The 26,018-nt window shown below is 41.6% G+C and overlaps 1 protein-coding gene across 3 annotated transcripts in view; it reads right to left on the reverse strand.

The window, feature by feature from the left end:
* The window catches only part of LOC117440395 (kelch-like protein 29), a 220,478-nt gene that overhangs the window by 70,590 nt on the left and 123,870 nt on the right, over window positions 1–26,018 (reverse strand). For all 3 annotated transcript variants that reach the window (XM_034076733.1, XM_034076731.1, XM_034076732.1), the window contains one exon: window positions 5,609–5,747. In XM_034076733.1, the coding sequence (XP_033932624.1) occupies window positions 5,609–5,747 (139 nt within the window). The remainder of the gene's footprint in view (window positions 1–5,608; window positions 5,748–26,018) is intronic.

Genomic DNA, 26,018 nt, shown 5'->3' on the forward strand with positions numbered 1-26,018 from the left:
TGGGACACAGACAGCAAAACAAACAAGATGAGACAGGTAGAGGAAATGGTTATAGTGAAGATGAGAAAAGACAGTTTGGGGGTGGGGGGGGCGATGAGAAGGAAGTAAAAGGGAGGGAGGCAGGGCGAGACGGTTCTTCCACAGGGAGCCAGCAGCCATCCTTCCGAGGGAGGGTTTGGGTTGTTCCATGACTGTGCCTTGGTCTTTTAAATAAGAGATATCCCTGCCCACCCCCGAAAAAAAAATCCACCATCACACCTAAACAAAGCCTTTGTCCCCGCTGCAATAATCATCAGTCGCCTGTAGTGTATGAACTGAGACATTAGTCGTCATTTAAAGCGTACTCAGGAGGTGAGAGGGGAGAAGGACATCCAAAAATAAAATGAAAAAGACAATGGCATTTGTCTCTGGATGGACATTGGCTGGAAAAACCAAAGTAGTTACTCATTTTCCTCCTGCAAAGCAAAAAGCCACATAGTGTTATTGCCCTTTTTCTGCACAAAGCCCTGCAGTGGGGGCAGGTGGTAAGACAGAAAGAAGGGAAGGGGTCGTTCAGGGTTAAAGTGATGGAGGGAGGTGGGGAAGAAAAGAGGGCGGGGGGCAGAGCTAAAAATAAAAGAAGAGCATGCTCATCAACCTGCTCAATTAGTGCAATAGGAACCGGCTCGAGTGGCAGTTTGTTTTGTCTGAGCACTTATGTTATGGAAATGACTTTCCCAGAGCTTCTTAAAAGAGGTGGATATTTATGCTGCGTCTGATTGCGGACTTGAATTTAAATCGTGAAAGCGGGCGGCAGGGAGGACAGGAGAGACAGAGGCGGAGAGATACTGTAGGGCGAGGAGGGGGAAAAAGATGGGCACACTCAGGCAAAGACATTTGTTTGTGAAAAATGCACCACTTATTCAAGAGAAAGTCTTAAACCCAGCAGACCGTCAAAACGGTGGTGAGCAAAGGCGGAGAGGGAGGAGGACACACACACACACACACACACACACACACACACACACACACACACACACACACACACCACACACACACACACACACACACACACACACACACACACACACACACACACACCACACACACACACACACACACTTTACAGGGAATACATTTAGCTTTTCCCTACAAGACCATCTATTCTGTGGAAGTACATACAGTACGCTGCCAAGATACGTTTCAGATAGAAGCTTATTCAAATGAAAAGTCTACACCGTCTGAGCTAAAAATGGCTTGCATTTACATGCTCTGTCACAACATAAATCAGGAATACATTATAAAAATAAACAATAATGCTGTAGCTTTATCAGTGTTGGGATTTATGGTTTGCTTGTGTTTGTTTTGTGGTATTGAGGACACAGTGTTTATATTTGGAACGAGCTGTTTGTGCTCTGAAGGACAAAAAGGACAGGTGGGGAGATGAAAAGCCTAAACCTCTGTCTGTGTGGGAAATGGATAAGGTATTCTTTGAATTATCCAGACATTGATCCTCTCGCAAAACAAGTATACGAACATACAAACAACTAAGAGCACTTGTCACATTCACAACTGTTCTCCTAATTTTTTTTTTTTTTTTAAATGAAATCCTAAAATAATCCGTTCTTTCAAAAGAGTCAACGACAGATATGTCTTCCTTAGAGTATAATAATACAATTATTTATGATGCTTTGATGATTGGAATATGTCTTTTTGAAGTCACCAAAATCCAAAAAGTGCAAAATGATTATTCAGTTCAGCAAATCGGGGCCTGACAATTATTTGTGATGATATGCTGTTGAAATCTGTCAGTGCCTAATTAGTTATCTGCTGATTTCTGACAGCAGGATGTGAAGCTGTGCAGTGTGACATTCTAATTGTTACTCTTGGGTAACATCTTTGTGAATGAAAGTCGGAACATGCTAATGATCAAATCTCAAAGAAGCGCACCTACTGTACGAACGAGCAAAACAGCAATTTACAGTTTAGAGTCAGACTTCTGATCACAAAAAGTAAGAGATATATGATAACGCCAAAATGTTCTTGCATGAGGCTCATTGTTACTGGTTAAATAACACTGCCATTGTTCAATGCGGTGAACATTCGTGCACTAATGAGTGGATTCACCTCTATTGTACAGAATGATGTAACAGCATGTTGGTCTATCTCCTCACTTGGACAAAGAATCGCCCGGTCTGTCTATATGGCTTGAAATGAGTGGACTATCTCTTTAAATACATTGTTGCTAATTGAAATATAAGGGGAATATTCCAGTGTCCTGGCTCCCCCTCAGGCTGAACGGAGCACTCAATGTTCAAACAGGGCCGACACTCTAATGGGCTTTAACACAGCTCTCTACCCATCTCATGGTCATAATACTCTCTGACTCACATAGAGCCCTCATGGGTCGACAGACGGGGGAGAAGGGGAGAGAAACAAATGGCACGGTTCCATGTGTCAAGGCTGCTCAAAGACTCTGGAGCTTTTTACATTACAGTAGTGCAGGAGATGCAGTGGCCATAAATTAAATGCCTGCAGAGCACACTCATTGGAAAATCCTGAGGGGTATAACATGGAATAACCGGAGATGATCCGTCTCCCTGCATCGTGAATCGGCCCTTAAAAGTGTAGGGTAATAGGTTTTTGGTTGGGGGGCGAGGGCAGACGTGCGCGCACGTTCTGAAGCAGCATTATATCCTTCAACTATCGTGGGGTAAGACGGCATGTTGAATGAACACCTACTGTAAGGTGGGCCTTAACGCTTTATGCAGAAGCGTGGAGCAAAATGGAAACATCTCAGAATTTTGTTGAGAACATGGAGTCAAAGGAATATCAAGCAATATTTTCACAATGACTTTGCATCGCAACATCCTAGGTCTTTGCTTATCAAGCCTTTAATTTCTTAAACGAGCCATTGGCTTGGTTTGTGGGTGTGTGTGTGTACGCCAAGACATATAACTGTGAAGTGAACTCCCTCACCCTCCAGTATCTAAGTAATGGCAGCCTGCCTGGATAACACAAGAATTACGTCCTTGAGTGCCACACACACACACACACACACACACACACACACACACACACACACACACACACACACACACACACACACACACACACACACACACACACACACACACACACACACACACACACACACACACACACACACACACACACACACACACACACACACACACACACACACACACACACACACACACACACACACACACACACACACACACACACACACACCGAGGTGGTTTATAGCGAGCTGACAGGGGTCTGAAAGGCAGTGAATGCCTCCTGAATGAGACGGGTGGGGAGCAGAGCATCTAGGGAGATGAAGTACCTCGCTCTCTCTTGTTTTACCTCATAACGATGTGGACAGTAGCGAGCAGGCCACGTGTTGCCTCAGCATAATTGCAGTTGCACTGAGACAGTGACCCGAGCTGCACATGGGAGGCTGTAACTCAATGGCAGACAGGCCTTGGGCTCTATGTGCTCCTCTCTGACCGAGCCTGCTACATTCTGACTGGCTGCAAATGCCCCTTCTCTCCATCTCTATAATCTGTGCCTGCTCTACCCTTTTAGTCATTTGTTTTTGCTCCATGGATACCCTTCCCGTGTCAACTTTTCACCGCAGTCCTCTTCTGACACAGCTCTAATTTCCATAAAGTCAAGGTGCCACATGCCTTGAGGAATCAACGGCAGCCACAGTTCACGGTGTCGTGTTAGCATAATGCTGATGATCCGGACTTCACTACATCAAACCAAAGACGTCTTACAAAATAAACAATTAGTGGAACAAGTTAATTAGATATTCTCCAGTCAAATGAGAAGATCTCTATTTTAGACATTATCTGGTAAAAAATGACAGTGTAATGACAATATATCAGAGTAGTTTTTACTATTAATTAGCCAATTAATGGGAATTTGCGGCATTAAACTGTCAAATGAAACAAGAACAATCTATTAATTTAGGCAGCAGCAGCAGCAGCAGCAGCAGGCGTAAGGACGAGCTTGATGTAAATTCAGTCGCTCCTTTGGGAGCCCCGGTGTCTTCCAGGAGCCACTGTCTTATGCATAAATGATTTGGCTTCGTCATGGATAAGAGGAGCAGAGGAGACAATCTGATTGACAGGCTGACCAGCATGGGGGCTTCAGTTCTCTCCAAAGTCACTTCAGTCCCTCAGGAAGCTTCTCTGCTATTGTCAAGGTTAAAATAAGACTGTCTCTTTTTTATTCATGGTGTGTGAACGAGTGTAGCTATCATGAGATGAGTGGCCCTAGTACAGACGTGGCTTTTCTACCTCTGTTCTCTCTCTGGTCTACCTCACTCCATTCCCATTCAGGGGGAAACAAGTGTATCGCTGGTGAGTGAGGAGGCCGCACCGACTGATAAGCAGCTCTCAGCTCTATGATGAGCTTGCAGTGGAGGCAAAGAGACAAACTTCCCTAAGGCATTCCGACTTCCCTCTAGTGTCTTTTCTGTTTGTATTTGCTCGACGCTTCATCCCTAGTCATGCAAGCAAGAACAAACACACACTCACACACACAAACAACACCAAGGCGTCAAAACAACTTTCAATCAACCCGAAAAACACCGGCAAGGAGGGGAAGGAAGGAGGAGCACAAGAGGGAACGAGGGGAGGCCCAACCAGGAAAACAAGGCAAAGGAAAAAGACAGAGGGGCGCGCACAGACGACACACACACACACACACACACACACACACACACACACACACACACACACACACACACACATCACACACACACAACACACACACACACACACACACACACACACACACACACACACACACACACACACACACACACACACACACACACACACACACACACACACACACACACACACACACACACACACACAACACACACACCACACACACACACACACACACACACACACACACACACACACACACACACACACACACATATATGGAGTCTGAAGGGCAGAATACTAGGGGAATACTTAGATCCACTTCAAATGAATACTTATTAGTGAAGGATGGTGTTAACCTGTGAAAGTGGTGGTTCGGTAAGCTGTCTCGGATGTGCTTTTGTTTTGTCCTTTGTTTTTAACTCTGAAATGTCTATTTTTTATTAGACTTACCAATATAAATATGAAAAGGCATTTTTTGCAGCAAAAACTCAAGGATTAATAACAGAAAAATAAAGGTAGCTGTGTAGTAGCTAGGGAGACAAAAATCCCTCTGCCCACAAAAGACAGTGTGGCTTTGGAAAATGACCACCCTAAGTGTCAAATGCATGATTCTTTTGTTTTGGCCCTTTGGTGAGTTTCAAAACATCCCCAGTCATGGAACATGGTCACTGCTCATTCAAATGGAAATGTGGTTAAATTGCCCTACATGGGGAGGAAAGGTAATGACGAGGGTTGACCTTTTTCTCCATTTTTAGATACATTCATTTGAGCGGGAAGAGGAAGGAATGGCTGCTGGCCCTGTGTTAGGAACCAAAGTCTTCACACACCTGCAAGAGAGAGAGGGGAAGGGGAAAAAAAGAAAAAGCGACACAAATGCGCCCTATGAAAAGAACAGATTGGATCAACAGCTGGTGGGAGGGAAAGCGGAGGCAAACCTTTTCACCAGGTCCTTGAAATACAAGCTGCAGGAAGCTAGAACATTTTGGTGGACTTCAAACTCTTTGCCTTCAACAATAATTTTCAGGTCTGTAAACTCTTTCGCTCTGCGCTGTTGGTTCAACTCCTTCAACATCTCTGTAGAACAAGAAAAAGAAACAGACAACGCCACATTTGGGTTTAGAAATTGTATCGGTTCCATACTGTACAAACATGAGCAAATAGCATGACAACGGAGAAACAGAACAAAATGTGGAAAAATGCAGATTGTAGAACACAATATGTATTCACATGAGAGAGAAGAAGTTAAATGAACAGATTAAATTGAACACTTGAGAAAAGGCATAATGAGATGTACAAATGTAGCAGAAAAGGGCGCATGCAAAAAAAGGAAATAGTTAGCTCTCATATTCTATACTCTTTAGAGGCATTTGCAATACCCAGTGGATACCATAGAACTTGGAATGAGATAAATACTAGGATTATTGTGAGAAAAGACACTTGTTTAGCTGCATTTGACTTTACACTGCAGCAATAGAACTTCAATGAAGGGAAGCTGAATGAGATTAAAAAGCGCCTAAAAGAAATGTGGGCTGAAAACAGAGACACTGTCAATGCATTATTCATACTGAAATAAAATGATTTGGCTTCTCACAAGTGCCCTACTCGGCGAAAAGTAGACCTTCAAATGTCGCTCAATGAGAAAACAACTGCTCATCCCCAAATCCCAACACCCGCCTCTCGCTCTCTTAGAAAAATACCCAGCACCCGCCCTCGCGTTACTCTCTGAAAAGAAAAAGGGAAAATAATTGAAAAACAGGGACGGAGCGTAATCAGAGAAAACATGCTCGGAGCAAACCGATGTGCTGTCGAAGGCCAACGAACACGCTTAGTTTTTTGTATGTGGTGTAGTCGCATCATGTTAGGCCTGGCCTTACTGTAGCGTTGCTTCGGGGGGGGGGAATTCCACTAAAAGAAAGCACTACGAGATTCAAATAATAAGCGACAGACTTGATGGTGCGGAACACAGCGAGTGAGCCAGCCTCCATACGCTCCTAGGGTTAACAGAGACTGCAGGCTGGGAGGTATAGTAAACATGCATTTGGCATTTGGATACAAGGCACATATTTCATGCTGGGGAGAGATAAACACCAGCCGCGGTGTGAGAGGCAAAATGACTAAGAAAGGTGGCAAATCCTTTTTTGATCAGCAGATTTATTTTTCTCAAAACGTGACACTACCTTCACAGTTCTTGCTTTAGCATAGCAAAGCAGACTCATTTGTTGTCAGTTACGTGTAACAAGTAAGATGTGCATGTGTGTGTGTGTGTGTGTGTGGGCAGCGATATGTGATTTACACAGCGGTATACTGTAGCCATTAGACTTGTGATTATATCGGCAACACCCGAGCTGAAAGAAAGGACTTTGTCTTCATCATCCTGAAAGAGGTCTGTGTTCATGCCAGACTCAAAGCAGGGATTTAATTAACCTGGGATGACACTTGCCCCTCTATTTTTCTGGAATATGCACTCATTTAGCTCCTTCCATTCTCCCGACACTGGAGGCTCAGCTCTGAATTAATTCGGTAGCTAAAATTATAAAGTGTAAAGACACACGGCAAATAAGGTGCAATTCAGAAGCGCGCTTTGATAAAAGCCTTTTCTCTGAGTGGCGCATCCTTCAGAGTTATCACGCGGAGGAATTAATGGCCAGAAAGCAAACCTGGTTATTAAACATGCTGAATTCCAAATGGGGAGAAAAATAATAGAGGCAATTTTGGGCAATAAGTACTGCTGTAGTTTGGCTGGATGCATGGCTGCGATGTGGGAGTGAGACACACACAGGCAAAAAGAGCTGGGCATTTGGCTTGTCTTTCATCCATCTCTCTCCGCTCTCCACATTCCACTCCAATGCTGCTTGTCAGTTGGCCACTTATCTGATTACTGTGTGGCCATGGACTGTGAATAGTGAATACACAGTAGTTTTGAGTTTGCATTAGTGAATCTCCAGCGACCGATATGGCTCTCACCTCCAATCAGCCACACCGCATACCATCCATTTGCCCCGAGAATAGAAAAAGTGAGGGGGAGACAAGGGACCTCCACTTGTCAGCAAACAATGGCCGCCTCCCTCGGAGCCGTGAAGGCCGACCTGAATGCCCGATGGAAAAGCTAATTATGGCTTCTTAGGGGGTGTGTCGGTGAGCGCCCTAGAACAACTCATCAACCCCGGGGACCATGAAACTGCACATGACGTCCTCATTTTCGGGTTTGGCACGGAGTGTGGGGAGGCACAGCCATGTTCAATGGGACCCCAGCGACTTTGAAACACCAAACGTCTCAATACTAGTGAAGAAAGAATCTCTTGAGGACCGCCAAGTTCTGCAACCGACGGATACAATACTGGTAAGGCCTGTTTCATGGGATTTAGATAGGAATTAGAGAGTATTGCTGTGGACTGAAAACAGTGATGAAATGTGCAATGGTAGTTTCCTGACCCTAAGCCGTTCACTATTGTTATAATGCCCCACTGTGGCTCTTTATGATTGGTTGACACACTGCATAGGGGGTTTGAAACCAGTGCAAACTCTGCTGTTCAGCCTAGTAACTCTACTGTCAAACATCTGAGCACCGTGGCCAATGGGGTCCCAGGGCGCTATTTCCAGCTACCAATCAGCACGCACCATGCTTCCCCTACTGTTAGGTGTGGCAAGTAGCCCGCTGAGCTTTGATAGGCTGCTGGAAAAGGGAGATGCGGCAAACCATTGGTTGCTGAACGGATAAAAGCCATTTTAGGGTTTTACATGTGTGTTACTGTTAACCACCATTTTGTGTTGATATAAAATATTACCTTTGAGATATACTTTTTATAATCTAGTATGATTTTTCGTATTGTTTTACTTGCCAGAGCTGCTGTGTCTATATGTGAACAAGTCAAGGGCAAACTAACATATCTATTTTAAAGCTAAACACAGTGAAATGTTCCGTGCCTTTGTTACAATGAACCCGCTTTGAATTTTATTTTTCCTTTGCTGAGAATATCTCTTCAATGGTTTCTAAAATATAAAACTATAGTCAAAACTATTATTATTATTATGATATAAAAAATAAAAGAAATTAGGAAAAGGTTCAACAATATTTGTTTAATTGCATCAGAGCAAGTACAAGGAGGATTCACCCTGTGAAGTACCGTGTATAGTGAATTAAGCTAAAAACAGCAATTTCGCAAACAATTTCTCTTCTAATTCTTGTTTTCTGATAAATCTTCTCGACAGCACAAATAAACAGAGTCGACAAATGTATCCGACTGGATGCTATTCTATGTTGCACAGCAGAAAGGGTGCCGATGTGTTCATCCTGACCTTCTTTTTCTCTTTTAAACTTTCAACAATCAATTCCCACCAACACTCACAGCTTAATTACCCAGAACAAACTGCTAGCTGATCAATAATTCAATATACAACTCTGCCATAATGCTTTTTTGTAGCTTGGAAGAGACCATTTTTAACTGATATAAAGCAGGATCTTCTTCCACAACGCATATGATAATGAAAATAAATGACTTGTTATCTGAATAGCAAAAATACACGAAAAAGCCATAAAGCGTTTTCTATTATTCATATTTTCAAGAAATGTGTTGCATTCTATGAAAAATTAAAATCAACTTCAAATGATGCCAATGAATTCAAATAATCAAACCATCCATCACCATTTCTTAAATGTAAGTGTCTTTAATGATCATGTTTTAGCAATAAATGCTTTAAAAAAAAAAGCATTACAACTTAAATATAAATATGAATTAGATATACTTTATATTATTCTAAGTGTGTTTATCTCATGGTATATATTTACGACATGATTAAAATGACAAAAATGAATGATTGACAATGCCAATAAAACAATCACAGCAGGACACAGATAAATAAACCGTTTAAAACATATGTAACATTCAACTCAAACTGTTTGTTAAACTGACATTTGTTAGCGAAAGAAAATAATTTTACTTTTACGAAAAGTTACTTCCAATTACTTGTTATTAATGTGGGTTGCATTTTGCAAAAAAGGCCTACTTTAACTTAGAACTCAGCAGACGCAGCACTGTTGCAGGACTGACACAGATTGACCTGAGGGAGTCAGATCAAATGAGGCTTCTCTGCACATCAGTATTTAGATACACAGGGACACAGAGAAATTCTATGTCAGGGAGGAACTTGCAACAGAATAAGTAGAGCAGGCCAAAAGCATTATTCATAGTGAATGCAAACAAAAGAAATTGTTCCAAGCAAAACATTTTCACAGAAAAAACGAAGCCCCATAATAAAGAATATACAATGTCTTTCAGGAGGGATATTCCCCATAGGAAGTGGTGCAACATGCAGAATTAGATTGAATTAATGATCCGATATTATCAAATATCAAAAAGATGTAGAGATGATCCGAGTAGCAGACGGATGGATATGTGGAAAAAGCTGCTCTCCCCTGCTGACTTTGATAAGACTAACACTTTAAATGGTTTCTCAGTTTCTGACTGCAGCCATTCTGCCGGCGGAGAGATGGTCAAAAGTTCACGATCAGAACAAGTTGTTGGATAACTAAATCTCTCTATTCTGCAACCTCAGGTCCAAAGTATAACAAGCGCAAAAGGCAGCTCTGATGCCAAGGAATTCTTAGAATGCCTTGGCTGACTGATATTTTTGATTTCTCTTTCCCTGTGCAGCTACGGCATTTTTGAAATCAGGTCATAAGATCCCTTCACCATCTAAACAACTTGGAGTGAAAACTATTCCTGAAGGATTTTGTGAGGTAGCTTGCTAATAGTGCATTAAAACAGATATAAATGATATATATATATATATATATATATATATGAATAAAATGGGCTCCTTGTGGCTTTTATGTAATTCCCAACTTAATATAAAAGTAGTATTTATTTAGTCAGTATAAAAAGGCCACTTATGCAATCCTGTTTTCATAGTTACATAGGAGCAGGTATTATGGAACATTTTAAATATTGTGAATTGATATGTTTTTATTATTATATATATATATATATAATTATAATAATAATATCAATAATAACAAGGGCAAAGTAATTGGATTTCTATTTAATAAAATGTTTGAGTCTCCATATTTCGATACATTTCTTAAAAATAATTACACCTTAATACCACACGTATACCTTAGTGTTTGTATATTTTGTTGTACTACTCTATATAAGTGCTTGAATATGTTTTCATCAAACAATTCCTTGCTAACAAAGATTTAAAAACAAATAATTAATGTCCGCTCTTTTGATGTGCTCATTAATACCATTTTTTTTACATTTTATTTCTTTCAGAATATATAAACATTTTCAAATTAAATGGATGTAAAATTCTAAAGATCTTTGGAAAATCATTGACAAGTTCTTTGCTGCCCGCGTAACAACCCTTTGTGTAAATGTATTCAATATTTAAGATATAAAGGTTTAAATCAAAATAATTCATTTAATATTTGTAATTACCTGTAATACTCGGGTGATGGTTAAGGGTTTTAAAAGAAATGTCTTGTTATGCCTTTTTCATCACCATAAAGAAATTGAGTATTACTATTACTTGTATTTGAACGTTCATATTTTTTGCGAAAATATTGTTTTGTGTTCACACAATAAGCTAGCAAGGGACGCAACACACGTCCTATTTGTTGGACAAAACAAAGCGAGAAAGTAACCACTTTCCCAAAGCCAATCGTTTAAACACCATCATCTTAAACACTGGTCAGATCATTTCAAAAAGCCATGGTGGCTAAATGTCAAACTTTAAGATACGAAATGTCATGAACATTATCAGACCACCAATCAAGATGCAAACTTCTGAAAAAAGGATTCTTTACACGGATAAAAGACAACAGATCTCATGTGCTACCTAATCTAGCTCAGGTCTAGGCGTACAGTAATTCTAAACAGTCTCTAAAACATACCTCTCCCAATATCCACCATATTCGGTTATGGAGACGTTTCTGTGCCTACTCCCAGAAATCAGCTCATGGAAGGCATCAGAAATCCTCGAGACCCTTTAAATATGTATCTGTCCTGATTTGAGTCTGTAAGTGAGCTCTGGCACTATGCAGCACAAGAGAATAGTCAATGATGAGGACGCTTTATTTCTCCAATCTGCTGAGCTGAGCTACTTGAGCCTCAGCACTGCTGTCAACCTGGGCTGAGCCTGAGGATGACATAAAAGACAAAGGCGAAAGGGAGAGTCAGGGACTCGTGCCCCTCAAGGACGCCGTGTGGGCCTTTGTTGCCTCCTCCAATAGACATGCAAGAAAAGACCTGGAGTGGTAGAAAGCACAGTTGTTCACCGCACACTCCAAACTCTACACCCTCTGGTCCCCGGGTCAGATGTGTATGCACACACACGCTTGCGAGGAAACTATCGGCACAAGTTGAACAAAGTGGAGGCAAATGTAAGCACAGGCTCAGAGGAGGCAGGGAATAAACAAAGACAGCCATGGGAGCATCCTTTGGCCGCTGTAACAGTGTGACAGGATGTCATGCGGTTCTCTCTTGTTCTTTGTGTTTGTGTGTAGAGAGGAGAGGAGAAAGTCTGTGGTGACTTCCTCATTAAAACAGGCAGGAGGGACAGGGGGTGACAAGCGGTCATCCTCTCTCAGGTTTTAATAAAGTCTGGACAAATCAAATGCTGCAGACTTTAAATGTGTAGAGAAATGGAAAAACTTCTGGATACACAAAATAGAAATATTCACTGTAAGCATACACGGTGGGTTACACCTCTGGCTGGTCACAGTTCACAGGAGGTTGAAATGTACATTCAGTGCTGCAGTTATGACATTACAGTTCACAGAATCCCCTCTGTGCTATTTTAAGACAAGCTTCATAAGAAGTACAAAAAGATTTACTGCACAGTTATTTCAGTGTACAGTGTGTTTTTACTGCTGTGGTCTGTTAACATTTTAAATCTTCTGATGCCACTTATGATCAGTAAACAATTTCTAAAAAAAAGCATTATTATTATTACAGGGATTAACTGTCCGAATAATATGCTATATATAATATGATATTAATATAATCATGCCGTTCTGTCCTTAAGATTTAGCTCATTGTGCCTTTGTTACAATTAATGTAATACTCCTATATAGCCTGGAAAAAGGCCATAGTCATTATGCTTTTTCTCACCTCATGTTCCAAGAGAATCAGAGGCACTCAAAGTCTGTATTATTACACGGCTAGAAACCATGTTTTTGTTGAAAGCAGGTATTACATAGAAGCAGGGGCGGCGGGTGCTGTAGGCTAGGGAAGGCTAATATTTGTGTCACTGCATCCTGGTAAAATAAATATATAATGTATAATGTTTGTGTCTTTGACATTAGCGCTGCTATGCAGCCACCTGTGCCCTGTACTACGAAGCCAGTTCAACATACCCTGCATATGTTTAAGTTATCTTAACTAACCCTAACAAACGAGATCTCGCTAAGCGGTCCTACGACACTGGTTAATATCAACTTGGTAAATCAAGCCAGGGTTTCTCTCACCAGCTGAGAGCCGTTCACGTGAAAGGGGCGGGGTTAGCAACATTTGACCAATCACAAATAGGGACAGCGCAGCATCATACTTCATTAATGAAAAGTAAACTAATATTGTACAAATATGAACTTTAAACATCCATGATCCAATATATAATCCAGGATACAAGCCACATAGTTGCACCTGCAAGGTGAATATAGAACAACTGGTTAAAAAATAACTACCGAGTGTTTGAAAGCGTACAACAGTTTTATGATATCACTGCCCCATCTAAGACACAAGTGGATCTGACTTTAATTACATTTGAGTGTTTAGTCAACTTAATGTGTTGCTTAAAATAATACTTCTGCATACAGTATGTGACAATGTAGGTGATGCACGGCCAGATACGGCTCGAGAAGCTGACTCAGATAAGGAAATGTGATATATTATGATATTATATGAATGATAAAGTGCGACACGTCAGCGTCTTCCCTGCATTCGGCAGTTTAAACTGCATTTCCTTTATCCTGTGATATGACTTGATTGATTTAAACTCCGCACACTGAGATCTGATTGGTCAGCAGGCGGTGCTTTCACTGAGTTGATCTCTTTTCTATAGACGCCGGAGGCGGGCAGCGCCAGGTAAAAAAAAGTTATTTAGCCTTCCCAAACCTGAGCCTCACGCGCCGCCTATGCATAGAAGGCTCAGAGGTAATAATGGTTATGTCGATCCCAGTCAGGTCAGATGAAGACTTAACCTGTTAAGCCCTGAGCCTGTTTTTCAGGTCTCAGGCTCGAAAATGACATTCCCAGAACAAATGACCATATCTTCCCTTCTAAAAGGGTTAAGTTAATAATCTTTTTTCTAAAAGTAATGATAAACCTGTGAGTTGGATGTAGAAAAGTCAGAATCAATATAGATGTTTTTTATTTTAAAGAAAATTCAGATTCAACATGGTAAAAAAAACTGTAAATTATAGTGTCCGTCCAAAAGATATTTTGTGCTTATAGTGAAAACTACCCTTGGATGATGGGTTAGTAGACTAAAAGCTTTAGGAATCCAAAGTACAACATATAATAAGTACCCTGTATCAAGATTGATGCAAAACAAGTGATATTTGACCTTTTTTAGACACATTTAGCAAAAAATAACCTCTTCTGGGGCCATTTGGGTGGATTTTCCTTATCTCTGGCCCCCCTTCTTCGATTTTGACATGTGACATCTCTTTCTGACCATTAGAGCCAATAGAATCGAAGGGGAATCTCCACGCACACACTCATGTTAAAAAAAATATGGCGTCTTCGCGCATTCAGTTTTGCTCCAGAGTGAAGCTGTCTCTAGGTCTGACATCTCAAAACCGAAAAGCAGATGTATTGCTCATGGATTATCATAAATCATTCAAAGTGACACAGACACATTGGATTAACCTATGGATTAATTTCAGCATCGTTTTTATCATTTTAATGCCATTGAAGACCACTTTTGACCAGACAACCACACAGGTGAGCCATTTTGCCGTTTTCAGCTAACTAGCTCCATATGTTTTGTTGTGTGTTCTTGTTATTATCTCCGAGAGTTCGTATGATTGAGTGATAATGAGGGCAACCATCGATTCTGTGTCCCCTCACAATGTGAAACGATGGGTTGAGATGTGCAGCAAAGATAAATAATAAGGTTTTGTGAGTGAATTTCGGTGCAGTCATCTGTTAGCATTTTTCGCTCGTTGCTAATTCAGAGGCTCAGCGTTAGCATTGTGGGTTTTTAAAAAAAAAAAATGATCAGTTAGATCAGTTTCTTTCTGTTACATGGATATAAAACATTCATAGTTTATTAAATGAACATGCCCTCAGACACTGTTTTCTGTAAGATATTGCAGGAGGCCCCGGAACCAGGGTCTCTCGGGCTTAATTAAAAAGTGAATACAAAAGTACAATAGGTTTAATGACTTGGACTTCAATGCTATGAATGTCACATGATTGAGATGTGTATAGATTTATATTTCTAGAAACCCATTTTATTTTTGTGTGTGTGGTCCATTTATAGACTTCTGACACGTCATTACTGGTGCAGCACGCCTCCCTGGCTGTTTTTAAACCTGCTCAAAATGTGAAAATCAATATGGTACCAATGTACTAATGTGAAAATCCTGACCCATTACATTAACATACATATATTTTTTCCATCATGCGTCGCTGAAATTAAACACCCGTTCAAGCATTCAGAGACGCCAGACTGGAAACGCTATTTAACTCTTTTTACAAGTGGAAAGCGGCTAAGTGCCCGCCACCTGTTTTGTCTAAGAAGCTGACATCTTAACCCAAGTCTGTCGTGAGACATCCAATATTTTCCACTTTTCTCTACAGATGATGACAGCTTCACAAAGAAGGAGGTCCACGGGCACAAGCTTAGACTTTTATTGAGTGGATGAAGCTTGATGTACTTGAAATTCTGTAAATTTCACCTTGAATTGTAAGAGAAAGTCCTTATTGACAGGAGCACTAAATGAGCTGATTAATTCAGCTTATTTAGTGCTCCTGTCAGAAACAGAGAATTTCAACAGCTCAAAAATGACCAATAGATGCTTCACATGCGCTATTGCGCTTTTACTTGCTGAACATACGTTCCCTAAATGTAGCCTATTTCTGAGAATGTGTATAAATGACAAACAAGACTTTTACAACAAAATGTTCCTGCTCTGCTTCACATAAATGTCACATTAGTAACCTGGGCATCACCAAGAATCTAAAAAATGTCTGACATATTTACCCGTTCGCTCATCTGATTCATGCAACCTGAACTCAACATAGTAATGTTTGGGACATCATCCTGAAGGCAGCTTCATGTTAGTTTGCTAGGTTGATGTGGTCACAAATGATCCGCATTTCAGTCTGTTCGTGTTAGCTCAGCATTACAACACAGTTCACAAAGTCAAGGGCAGCGGGGCAGAAAGAAATACTAATGAGATGTGTAGAACACTGAATTAAATAATCATTAAAAATGTATTAGTTCAATTAACTGCTCGACCATAACGGCGGCGTACATTGAAGCTTCAACGCTTCTGCCCATTCAATTTGAATGGGGTGACGTCGCGCTTTGCCGAACTGCATTGTGGTTCCGTCGCTTCGCTTTGCTCGCTTCAAAAGTTGAGCAATGTTCAACTTTTGAAGCTTCGAAGGAAGTGTCAGCCAATCAAATCATATGCCAGTACAAGCTCTAGCCCAGGGGTGGCCAACCAGCCAGAGGTTAAGAGCCACATTGTTTCTCTGTTACTGCAAAGAGCCACATCAAACACACAGTCACTGATACCGCTTGTTTCAGTTTTTTGTTTTCTGGAGACAAGATTTCAACCACGTCACTGATGCATTTTTGTGGTATTGGGATATATTTTTTAAATCCTCTGGAGCAGAGAGAGGAGCTGTGGATTATTGTTATTGATTAATGCATCAGTGTTTCTTAGGGTCAAAAACACTAAACCCACAACTTAAAATGAAAGCGTTTAGTTTATGTAATAAAAGAGCACAGTTCAATGTGAAAAGTGACAGTAGTTATAGATTATTTGCAATTTGGTGCAACATATATAATTAAAATAATATATATATATATTTTTTTAAACACCTTGAATTTCAGGGGGGGCGCGGGGCTCCGTTGGCGGGGCTCCGTTGGCGGGGCTCCGTTGGCGGGGCGCAGCGCCCCTCGAAGACAATGGTAGGGCAAACACTGGATAGTGTTTAATCAACACCCCTCAAAGGTGATTGGTTCACTGCATCGCAGGTATTATTGTGATTGGCTCTTGGGCCACATCAAAATTAGACGCGCTGTCATCCTCTCATATTGACACCTGACACCACACATACACACCGGGAGCCGGGACGAAAGTAACACGGGACGAAAGTAACACGGGACGAAAGTAACACGGGACGAAAGTAACACGGGACGAAAGTAACACGGGACGAAAGTAACGGAGCGATTTTATCCGAGCCCAAACAACTTTGACCGGCCAAATTACGTCAGAATTATCAGCATTCAATACTTAACAGAACTACTACATATCAGGTTTAACTGTCAGGAGTAGCTAGTGTTGTCACGATACCAACATGTTGGTTTCGATACCAAGTCAAGAATTGCGATTCCGATTATTTTTCGATACTTTTCTTAAAAAGAGGGAAACAGTCTTAAATGTAATTAGTGTGCTTTATTTCACACCAGAACCATAACCATAACACAAACTTTTAAACAATGAGAACAATAAATAAAATAAATGACAAGAATTCGTATTAAATAAAATTAATACATGTCTCACAGACAGGCCTCGTGGTGTCCGTAGGCTTGCCCTCACTGTCAGAGATATAGCTCAAATACTTCCAAATTTAGCTTCTGGCGTCTTTTTTGTCAACAAGCCGAGGCGCAGCGGCAGTTGCACTCCCACTTGCAGCCATGCTTCTCGTTTTCTCACATGCTCTGGCAGCTAGCGCGTGGTCGCGTGCACGAGAGAGGGGAGGCACTTAGAGCGTGCTTGAGAGGGGCGGGACTGCAGGCACGGCTGCAGTGCAGGGAGTGGAAGCAGAGCACTGAACACACACAGCTCTTATTAAAACGGTGCTTTCTCACCGGAGTACTTTTCCCCGTCATTCTTAAAGTACCGATACTAATGAAACGGAGGAACCGTAACGTTTTTAACGGCAGAGTATCGCGTTATAGCTTTCAAGTATCGGTACACCGTACAACACTAGTCAGGAGTCAGTGTCTCTCCCCCAAACTCACACATATAAAATTCGATATGAACTGAAGAGCCGCATGAAACTAGGCAAAGAGCCGCATGCGGCTCGAGAGCCGCGGGTTGGCCACCCCTGCTCTAGCCAATCAAACCACATGCTTGTGTGTCCGGGGCGGGAGATTCATGTGATTTGGTCGAGTTTCAGACACGCCCACCGGCAAGCTTCAATGTATGCCGCCGTGTGGACGCTGCGTACGTGGCAGAACTGTCTGCCACTGAGACGGTAGCTCCGATTGGTTGACTGAAAGCCAATCGCAATGCTGGTTGATTACAGCCAATTGCAAAATGACAGTCTATTCCACAGAAAACCCAAAGGAGTGTGTAGGCATATCATTTAATTAAGATGTCTTACAATGTATAGCAACTGAACATCCCGTCTGAATGGTGTGAGGCAAACAGACAATTATTCAGATTTATGAGAGGGGCTGGCCTAAATGTTGCATAGCAACTGTCTCTCATTCAATAATTTATGTTTCCTTTATAACTTATATTTTTGTAGTTCTGCAAATTACTTGGTGGGTACTAATAATAGTTCCAAATAAAACTATGGACCTAACCTAAATTAGTTGATAACCTCAGTGATCAACAAATAAATAACCATTTCTGTCCATACTGTGGTATTTATTATTTAGCCAATACATTTTTTTCTATTGAAAGAAAAGAAAATTAATATATATTTATAATAAGAACTGCTTTTGGGAACAGAGATAAAATGCTTAAGGGAATATAGGCCTTAATGCTTAAAAAAAATCCACTATTTTAATACGCAGGCTAAGGATTGACTTCACCGTCACAATGCTACTGTCTGACTACTGTCAAGTGGCAACATGCCAGTACAGCTTTTAGTTTTTTTTAACAATATGCCACAGGAAAATATGGGAAAGCGGACTGGGCTGCGTCACAGATTAGCAAACATTCTGCTGGAGCATTATGGAGGACAGCATTGTCAAACTCAGCTCGGGGTTGAGTTATTCTTTCACCCAACAACAGAGGACATTGTCATTGTGCACAAACCCACTGATGCAGAGACGCACATGCAGCCATGCACATGCAGCCATGCATATGCAGAACTGAAACACACATGCAAATGTACCTACACACAATTAAGCACATTGCACAAACATGCACTCGCAAAACTTTAGGCAAGACAATGTCATGAGCTAATAATCCTAATAATGTTGCTGGCTGTATGCTTGGAGGGGGATTTGATTAGAAATTAGTGGGTGTGCAATGCTTCTCAATCTTCGCTTTTAATTAAATTGCTAAGTTACTATTTCTTATAAATGACTGCAAGGGCCAGTGTTCTGCCCAGCACACATTATAAAGCACGAAGGAAAAACAAGGTTGATTGAGTGAAATTAATCATCTGGACGCAGGTCTTGTGAATGCAACCTTTTAGAGAACATCTGTGCCAACTCTGTTTCATTTGTATTCACCTTGAGAGGGTGGAATGAGCATTCAAGTGTTTTCAGAGCGCCCAGCTGTGTCCAAAACTAAGAGTGTGTCACACGCCAACCCTAACCGAGAGCTGCTCAGTCCAAACAAATGGTTGTGTTACCCTTTTGTACTGGATTGGTGCTGTTCCGAGCACACAATACAAATAAGATCTGACCTTAAACCATCTCGACTCGACAAATATCAAACTGGTCTCCGGGCCCTCGGCCAGGTAGCCTGTCCATTCTGGCATTTCATCACCAGAAGTTTGAGTTTTCACTTGACTGGAACTTTCCCAGGCAGCAGGAGAATAAACTCACAACAGTCTAGTTGTCTTTTAAAAACTCTCCTGCAAAACCAAACTCAAGTTCATATTTATGCAGTCAGTTGGCATTCTTTTCAACATAGTTTACATTTACTCAGCAAGGGCAGTTCCATTAATGGAACCGGGTTGATGTTGTAAAGAGCTGAGACAGTGATAAAAGAGGTGTTACAAATATTATAATGTTTCGGTAATGCACGTTGGTTGAGAAGTTTGAAATGTAGTTATTACATATTTCAATATAACCCTAATCTGACCTTTGAAATTCCAATTCGATATGTGAATATTTCCCTCTATCAACACGTTACAAAGAAGCTCAGTACCTCAAGGCCTCAACATAGTCGTTACAAAAAAGTACTGTACGTGAATAATCATTACAGTAAGGTGACCTTTTCAACTTGGAAGTGGAATCTGACGATGAATGTTTTAGTTGATGAAAGATTTGTGAGAAGGACAAAAGACACAGACCCATGTCACTGTTGTTGTGCATGATGAAAGGAGGCTGGGCCACCTCTGTGGGTTATATTGCCGTAGAAATCTCAGCTGACATGACAGTCAGACAAATATACAACAAAAAGTTCCAGTTTACGCTCTAAAAGGCAGCTAGTAGGGTTGCCATTTGGTAAATACAAAGCACACATGCCCTTTAAATGTTGTAAATACTCTATGGAAATTATGTGTGAGCTTCTCTACGGATAGCTGTGAAGTGTTTTTTAGTTATCAAAGTATTTAAAGTGCAAATAAACCAAACATAAAACAAAATGCAAACTCCACATGAGTACTAATTAAAAGTCTAAAGTGACTTTTCTCCTCGGCTGCTGCCTGGAACTAACACCCTCAGCTGTGCCAGGCTTTAGTCTCCCCTTCACATTTAGGAAGCAGACGCATGCTGGTGGTCGAGCTCTGATGCCAGTGGCTGTGTGAGAGAAAGTAGATATGCACCGCTGATGCCAACACCTCCACTGTGTTTATGAGTTTTGGTCTGTGAACATTTCTTATAGGCGTTGCCCATGGTTGATACTTGTCTGAATGGGCTACGTTTCTTCAGAGTTTACCCTAAACAGCAGGGGGACGCTGCTACAAACAGAACACCTCAAATACATATGTCACCTGTGCCGCTTGAGATAAATGTCACATATCCCCCTGAAGACAATGTGTGTTTACTGGGTAACTTTGTGAAAGTCATCGGAGCCCAGGCAGAAAGGTTGGTGGTGGGGTTAGGTGGTATGCGGGGTCTTCTCAGCAGACTGCACACCTGAGATGAGCTCCCCGAGCCTACAGTGGAGTCAGGCGAGTAATCTTTGCATTTCCTCAACAAAAATTCTCCCCACTCTCCCTTCTTTCTTTCTTTCATTCCTCCTCCTCTTCCATATTCCATTTGTTTTTCTATTTCTCCATCTTTCTCCAGGGATAAAAACAACCTATTAGGTGAGTGGACTGCCCCAACCATGCTGGTTGTGTCCAGTATGCTCCAATGCTTGTATGGCTTTTGTGTCCTTGTAAAGTTGAAATCTAGGTTTAACTCTCATATATAACACTGTTTTCTAACCTGCACTTCAGCAAGCTGCATTTGATAACAAAACAATGTTTGTATTGGAGATAGATGGGAACAATGGGTAGGAACACTACTTTAGTAACATAATGCTAGTCGTCGCCTCTAGCAACAAAGCCCATTCTGTGAACTTAATAGGGCAATGGCATATTACTGTTTGGCATCTCATTGTATACTATCTTACTGCTAAGGGAGGCTTTATGTTTATCAAGCTTACAGAGTGAACCACTATAGCCTACAAAGATATCTCGATTGCAATTCATGCCATTATCATTTGTCTATGTCACATAACAATGATATCTCCACATGCTAAGCCAGTTGCTAACTCTGTGGAATAATAAGTTGTAGAAGGGGGGCATTCCTGCTAATGTCTTGTCCTGTCATTAGTATGTATTAGATGCCTTGCCTGCATTATCAAACCCATTTGAAAGTTTCTGGGTAAGGAAAAAGTCTGACACATCTAAGTGAACACACCGTGAAGATTATCGAGCTAATACTGCTGAACTTCTTTCCGATTTTTTGCTGAGAGGTCGTGCCGCATCTGCTGCTGTTTTGGATACGAGTTCCCTTCTTGTTGCAATTAAGCCTTCTCATTAGAGAGAAACATCCGCTATTGACTAACTTCCTGGTAACATCTGCTGTGTTTACCTTCGGCCTCATTGATAATGCATTTCTCCCTATTTCAGGGCTGATGTGCAGAACAACACAGACATTTGCCTCGTGGCATTTATTCCTGTCATATTAAAAAGGGTTCTAAAACTCCATTCACTTGGACACTACTATACACAAATCAATTTGCTCCCAAATAACTGAGGGCAGTGGATGTTTCGTGTGGGCAAATATTACTGTTTCAATCAGAGACCTCTCTCAAATAATCAACGCATGGTACTGCAGCTCTGAGCGACAGTGTCACACTTTACCAAGAATAAACAGGCAAGTTCCTTCATTTGAGATAGGACCCAGAAGATGTTGAAAATGTATCTATTACATGTACATGTTTATGAACATTTTTGAACTGCAAAAGCATTAATACAAAACTCACATGTTTGATCAAAGCTTTTACAGAAAGGTGCACATGTAAACCTCATACAAAAGCTTTTTTAAATTATGAATAGTTGTTTAGAAACAAAAAACATTTGTATTGACTGTTGGCTAATGCTCTGGACATAAATGCTGACTTTTGTGACACTTGAGTCAAATGAGCAGTGTGGGATGCCTGAACTACTTTTTTACTCTTTAATCCCGTCCATTACATTTCCACTGTCAGACTATTAGAGAGGTGGCTAACAATCCAGCATAGATGAAGTATGGAGAGCAGGGAGGTGGAAAAGTTAGAGAGGCAGGAAACAGGTGGCAGGTACAGTAAGGAATGAAAGCGCAGAAGACGAGAGGGAGGAAGGTGGGTACGGTGGAAGATAAGGTTGGTGGGGGGCTGGGGGTAATGCTGAGAGACAACAGCATGGGAGGGGTGTTCGCGGAAGAGGGTTTGGAGATTAGTGATAGGAACAGACAGACAATTTCAGTGAAAAGGACAGGTGGGGAGGAGGGGAGTATAGGTTTGGGGAGAGGGTGGAGGAGGGGGAGAGGCGTGCATGTGGTGCCCCCTCTAGCGTGGCAGGGAGCTGGGCGGCTGCACTGCGATTATGCATGTAGGAGCCGGGCTGTCAGGCTCCGGGTCCTGCATCTGTGCCGCTAAGCTTTATCTTGAAGCGCCGGTGATTAATGGAGCCGGTGCCGCGTTCTGCATGGAGGAGGTGGACGAGGGATGATCAATCTTAATGAGCTATCCGCCGTCCCTATATTAACTGTTGGGGGATATAATGTATGGGGCTCCTGGCGGGGCTCCTCTCTTTTAAAATACGATAACGAGGGAGAGAAAGAACGAGGGCGAGCAGCTTTCCTTCCTCCGCTTACGACACACTGCCGCTGCTCACCTCAAGTTTTCTCTCCTCCTCCTCATCTTCCTCCTCCCCCCTCCTCTCTCTCCCGAGTGCCGAGGCCGTACTAAAAACATCTCAATGAAAGCCATCCTTAGTGAATTTGATGAGACAGCGTCAGGTCGCTCTGCTACATGTGCACAGCTCTAAAATGAGATGTTTGAGTCAATTAGGGATGGGAATTTGAACGCAAATGTATATTCGAATATTCGACCCCACAAAAAACGGTTAACCGAAATGTACATATCCTATAAAAAAAAGAATTGGGTAAAAAAAAAAAAGATTCTAAACATTTTCTAAAAATGTTCAAGAACTTTTGGAAATAAATAAATACATGTTCAAATAATTGTAGAAACCAAGTCGAATTTGTCAAATGTATTGAACTGGTGATCACAGTTTGACAGCTATAGGCCTACAGCTTTCATGTGCGGGATTCACAATCAGGCCAGCTGTAGAGAAGACCCTCTCAGCTGGAACGGAGGTTGCGGGTATAGCAAGGTATAGCATGTATATAAGTTTAATTTGGCATAGTCTGCACTCAACACCGCACTCACTAACCTGGTCGAAATATTTCCACACATTACTCCTTTTTGACGCCATGTCTGTTGTGTAGGACTCTTCTTAGAGTGTAAATAATTACCGGACTATTACTGGTCAAATATGTTGAATACCGGCTAAACTAAATCTCTCCTGTCAAAATGTCTACAGTATGTACTTTGCCGCCACACACTTTTGCCAAGCAGCGCTTGGCCACTCATGTGTCGCAAGTGTTGACAGGGGGCGGGGGTAGGGTGACCAGATCCCAACAAACCAAATGTGGGACAAGGAGTATGGTTGTGTGGGACAATGTGGGACACCCTCTCAACAGCACCCCCCAACCCCCGGAAGAAAAAAAACGTAACAAATATATAACAACTGAGCAGAAAGTGAAGTCAAAATGCAGTTTTTTAATAAAGAAAAGTAAACTAAGGCAGCAGGCATTATTCACTTCAAGTGTTTAGAAATGCATCTTCTTAATTCAACTAGTCAGTATTACCTGTACAAGTAGGCACAACATAAATTAATAGATAAAATAAAACCAACACTGGCCAGGAGGGAACAGAAACATAATACATCAAATAAAATAGCTTTCAGTTTTGTCCATCACAGCAACAGAAGGTGGGCCCCCACACACTGAACCACTGGTGTCTTTGACTCAGTCAAACAACTCTCCACAGAGGCAGGGGCAAGCACATCTGTTATTATGGACGCTGCTTTTGTACGACTACATGACATTTTCCTTACTATCTCAGAGTCTGGAAAAAAGGTCGGCGCTAGCTTGTTACCAGTCATTTGACCGGTATGAATGGGAGTGTTGCACTGTATGGTAAACACTGGTTATTTCTGCTGCTGTTACCTTGTCTGAGTGGCCATATTTTTTTGGTTTGAGTAGGAATGTCTCCATAGAGTGGGATGTCTCTTTTTGAGCGACACGTTTCTTGTGAGAATCGCATTCTCTGTGTCTTTTGACGTCGTATTCACTGCCATGTGAAATTTAAAAATTACTCTTGCAAAGATTGCAAAACTCTCTGAGAGTCGCCCTGCACTGGCTTCCCAGTCTTCCCAGTCTTTGTTGTATGTGCATCTTCTTTTCTTCTTAGCTGTAGTTTCAGTTTCCTCCATTTTCCATAACCCGCTGCGTCGCCTGCATTCGTTGTTGTTGTTTGGCGGGGTGGGGGTGGGGGGGGGGGGTGTGAGTGAGTTACTCTCATTGGTTAACACTTGACCAGCACCCGCCGTGTGTTACAGTTTGATTGACAGCAAACACAGCTCCCTGATGATAGCCTTCTCTGCTTTCTCAACAGCCATTGGATGAATCTGATTTTAAAGAAAAGCGTTTTAGCCAATCAAAATGAAATATGTGGGACATCGTCTCAATTTGCAGGACGCACCAAAAGTCGTGAAAATGCTGTGCAGTCCCGCGCAAAGCGGGACATCTGGTCACCCTAGGCGGGGGAGCACGCTCATGAACTGTTAGCGCTGGAAACCTCGCAACGGCTGCGGAGCGCATTTGCGCCGCATTTGGGCATTTGATGAGGTTTGAGTCTGCGTGATCTGCGTGTAGGGAGGGGCAGCAGCCATATCTTCAGCTAGAACTAGCTAGATCTGATGGATTTGGACATAAACGCGAGTGAAGTATAACCGGACGCGAGAGAGAGAGAGTGATCAGCACCTGCAGCTCTGCCCGCTGTGAGGACCGGTGAGCGGAGCAAAACACACCTTTAGACGTCACCCAACACATTTAGCTATGGCACTGTCGTATACATTGAATTATTCAATTTGATAATATGTAATCAACTTAGGCATCCCTCCCAAAAAAAAAATAAAAAAGAATAACTCATTCGAATACCTGAATAATTATTCGACACCTGAATAATTTCGAATATTCGATTAATCGTTCCCATCCCTAGAGTCAATATCATTAATATGTAGGCCCCATATAGACTTGTGTGCCAAAGATACCCATAAGCATATCTCCTTGGTAATGCAATCTTTTAGGCGAATTACCTGCACAAACTGCGTCCACAGTGATTAGAATATATTTCAACCTCATAAATTATTTGCAACTTCAACAGCTCTTATGAATTCGTAAAAACAGATTCTACTGTAGCTACCTAGAATTAAGGAATGCTGTAGGAGTGATGTTAAATAATAACACACTTTAAAATCCATGCATTAAATATTCCAAGTTAAGCCTGTTTGTAATCATAATATCCGCAAGTTCTGCTTTAGCTAATCCTGATGTGGATAGCTTTAAGATAATCTCCCTGGCCTGCAGTGACTTTAATTAATTTACCACTGCTAACACCGCAGACGATGGTCAGAGTCAGCATATTGGAAATTA

This window comes from Pseudochaenichthys georgianus, chromosome 24, assembly GCF_902827115.2.
Source record: "Pseudochaenichthys georgianus chromosome 24, fPseGeo1.2, whole genome shotgun sequence".
NCBI classification, from domain to species: Eukaryota; Metazoa; Chordata; class Actinopteri; order Perciformes; family Channichthyidae; genus Pseudochaenichthys; species Pseudochaenichthys georgianus.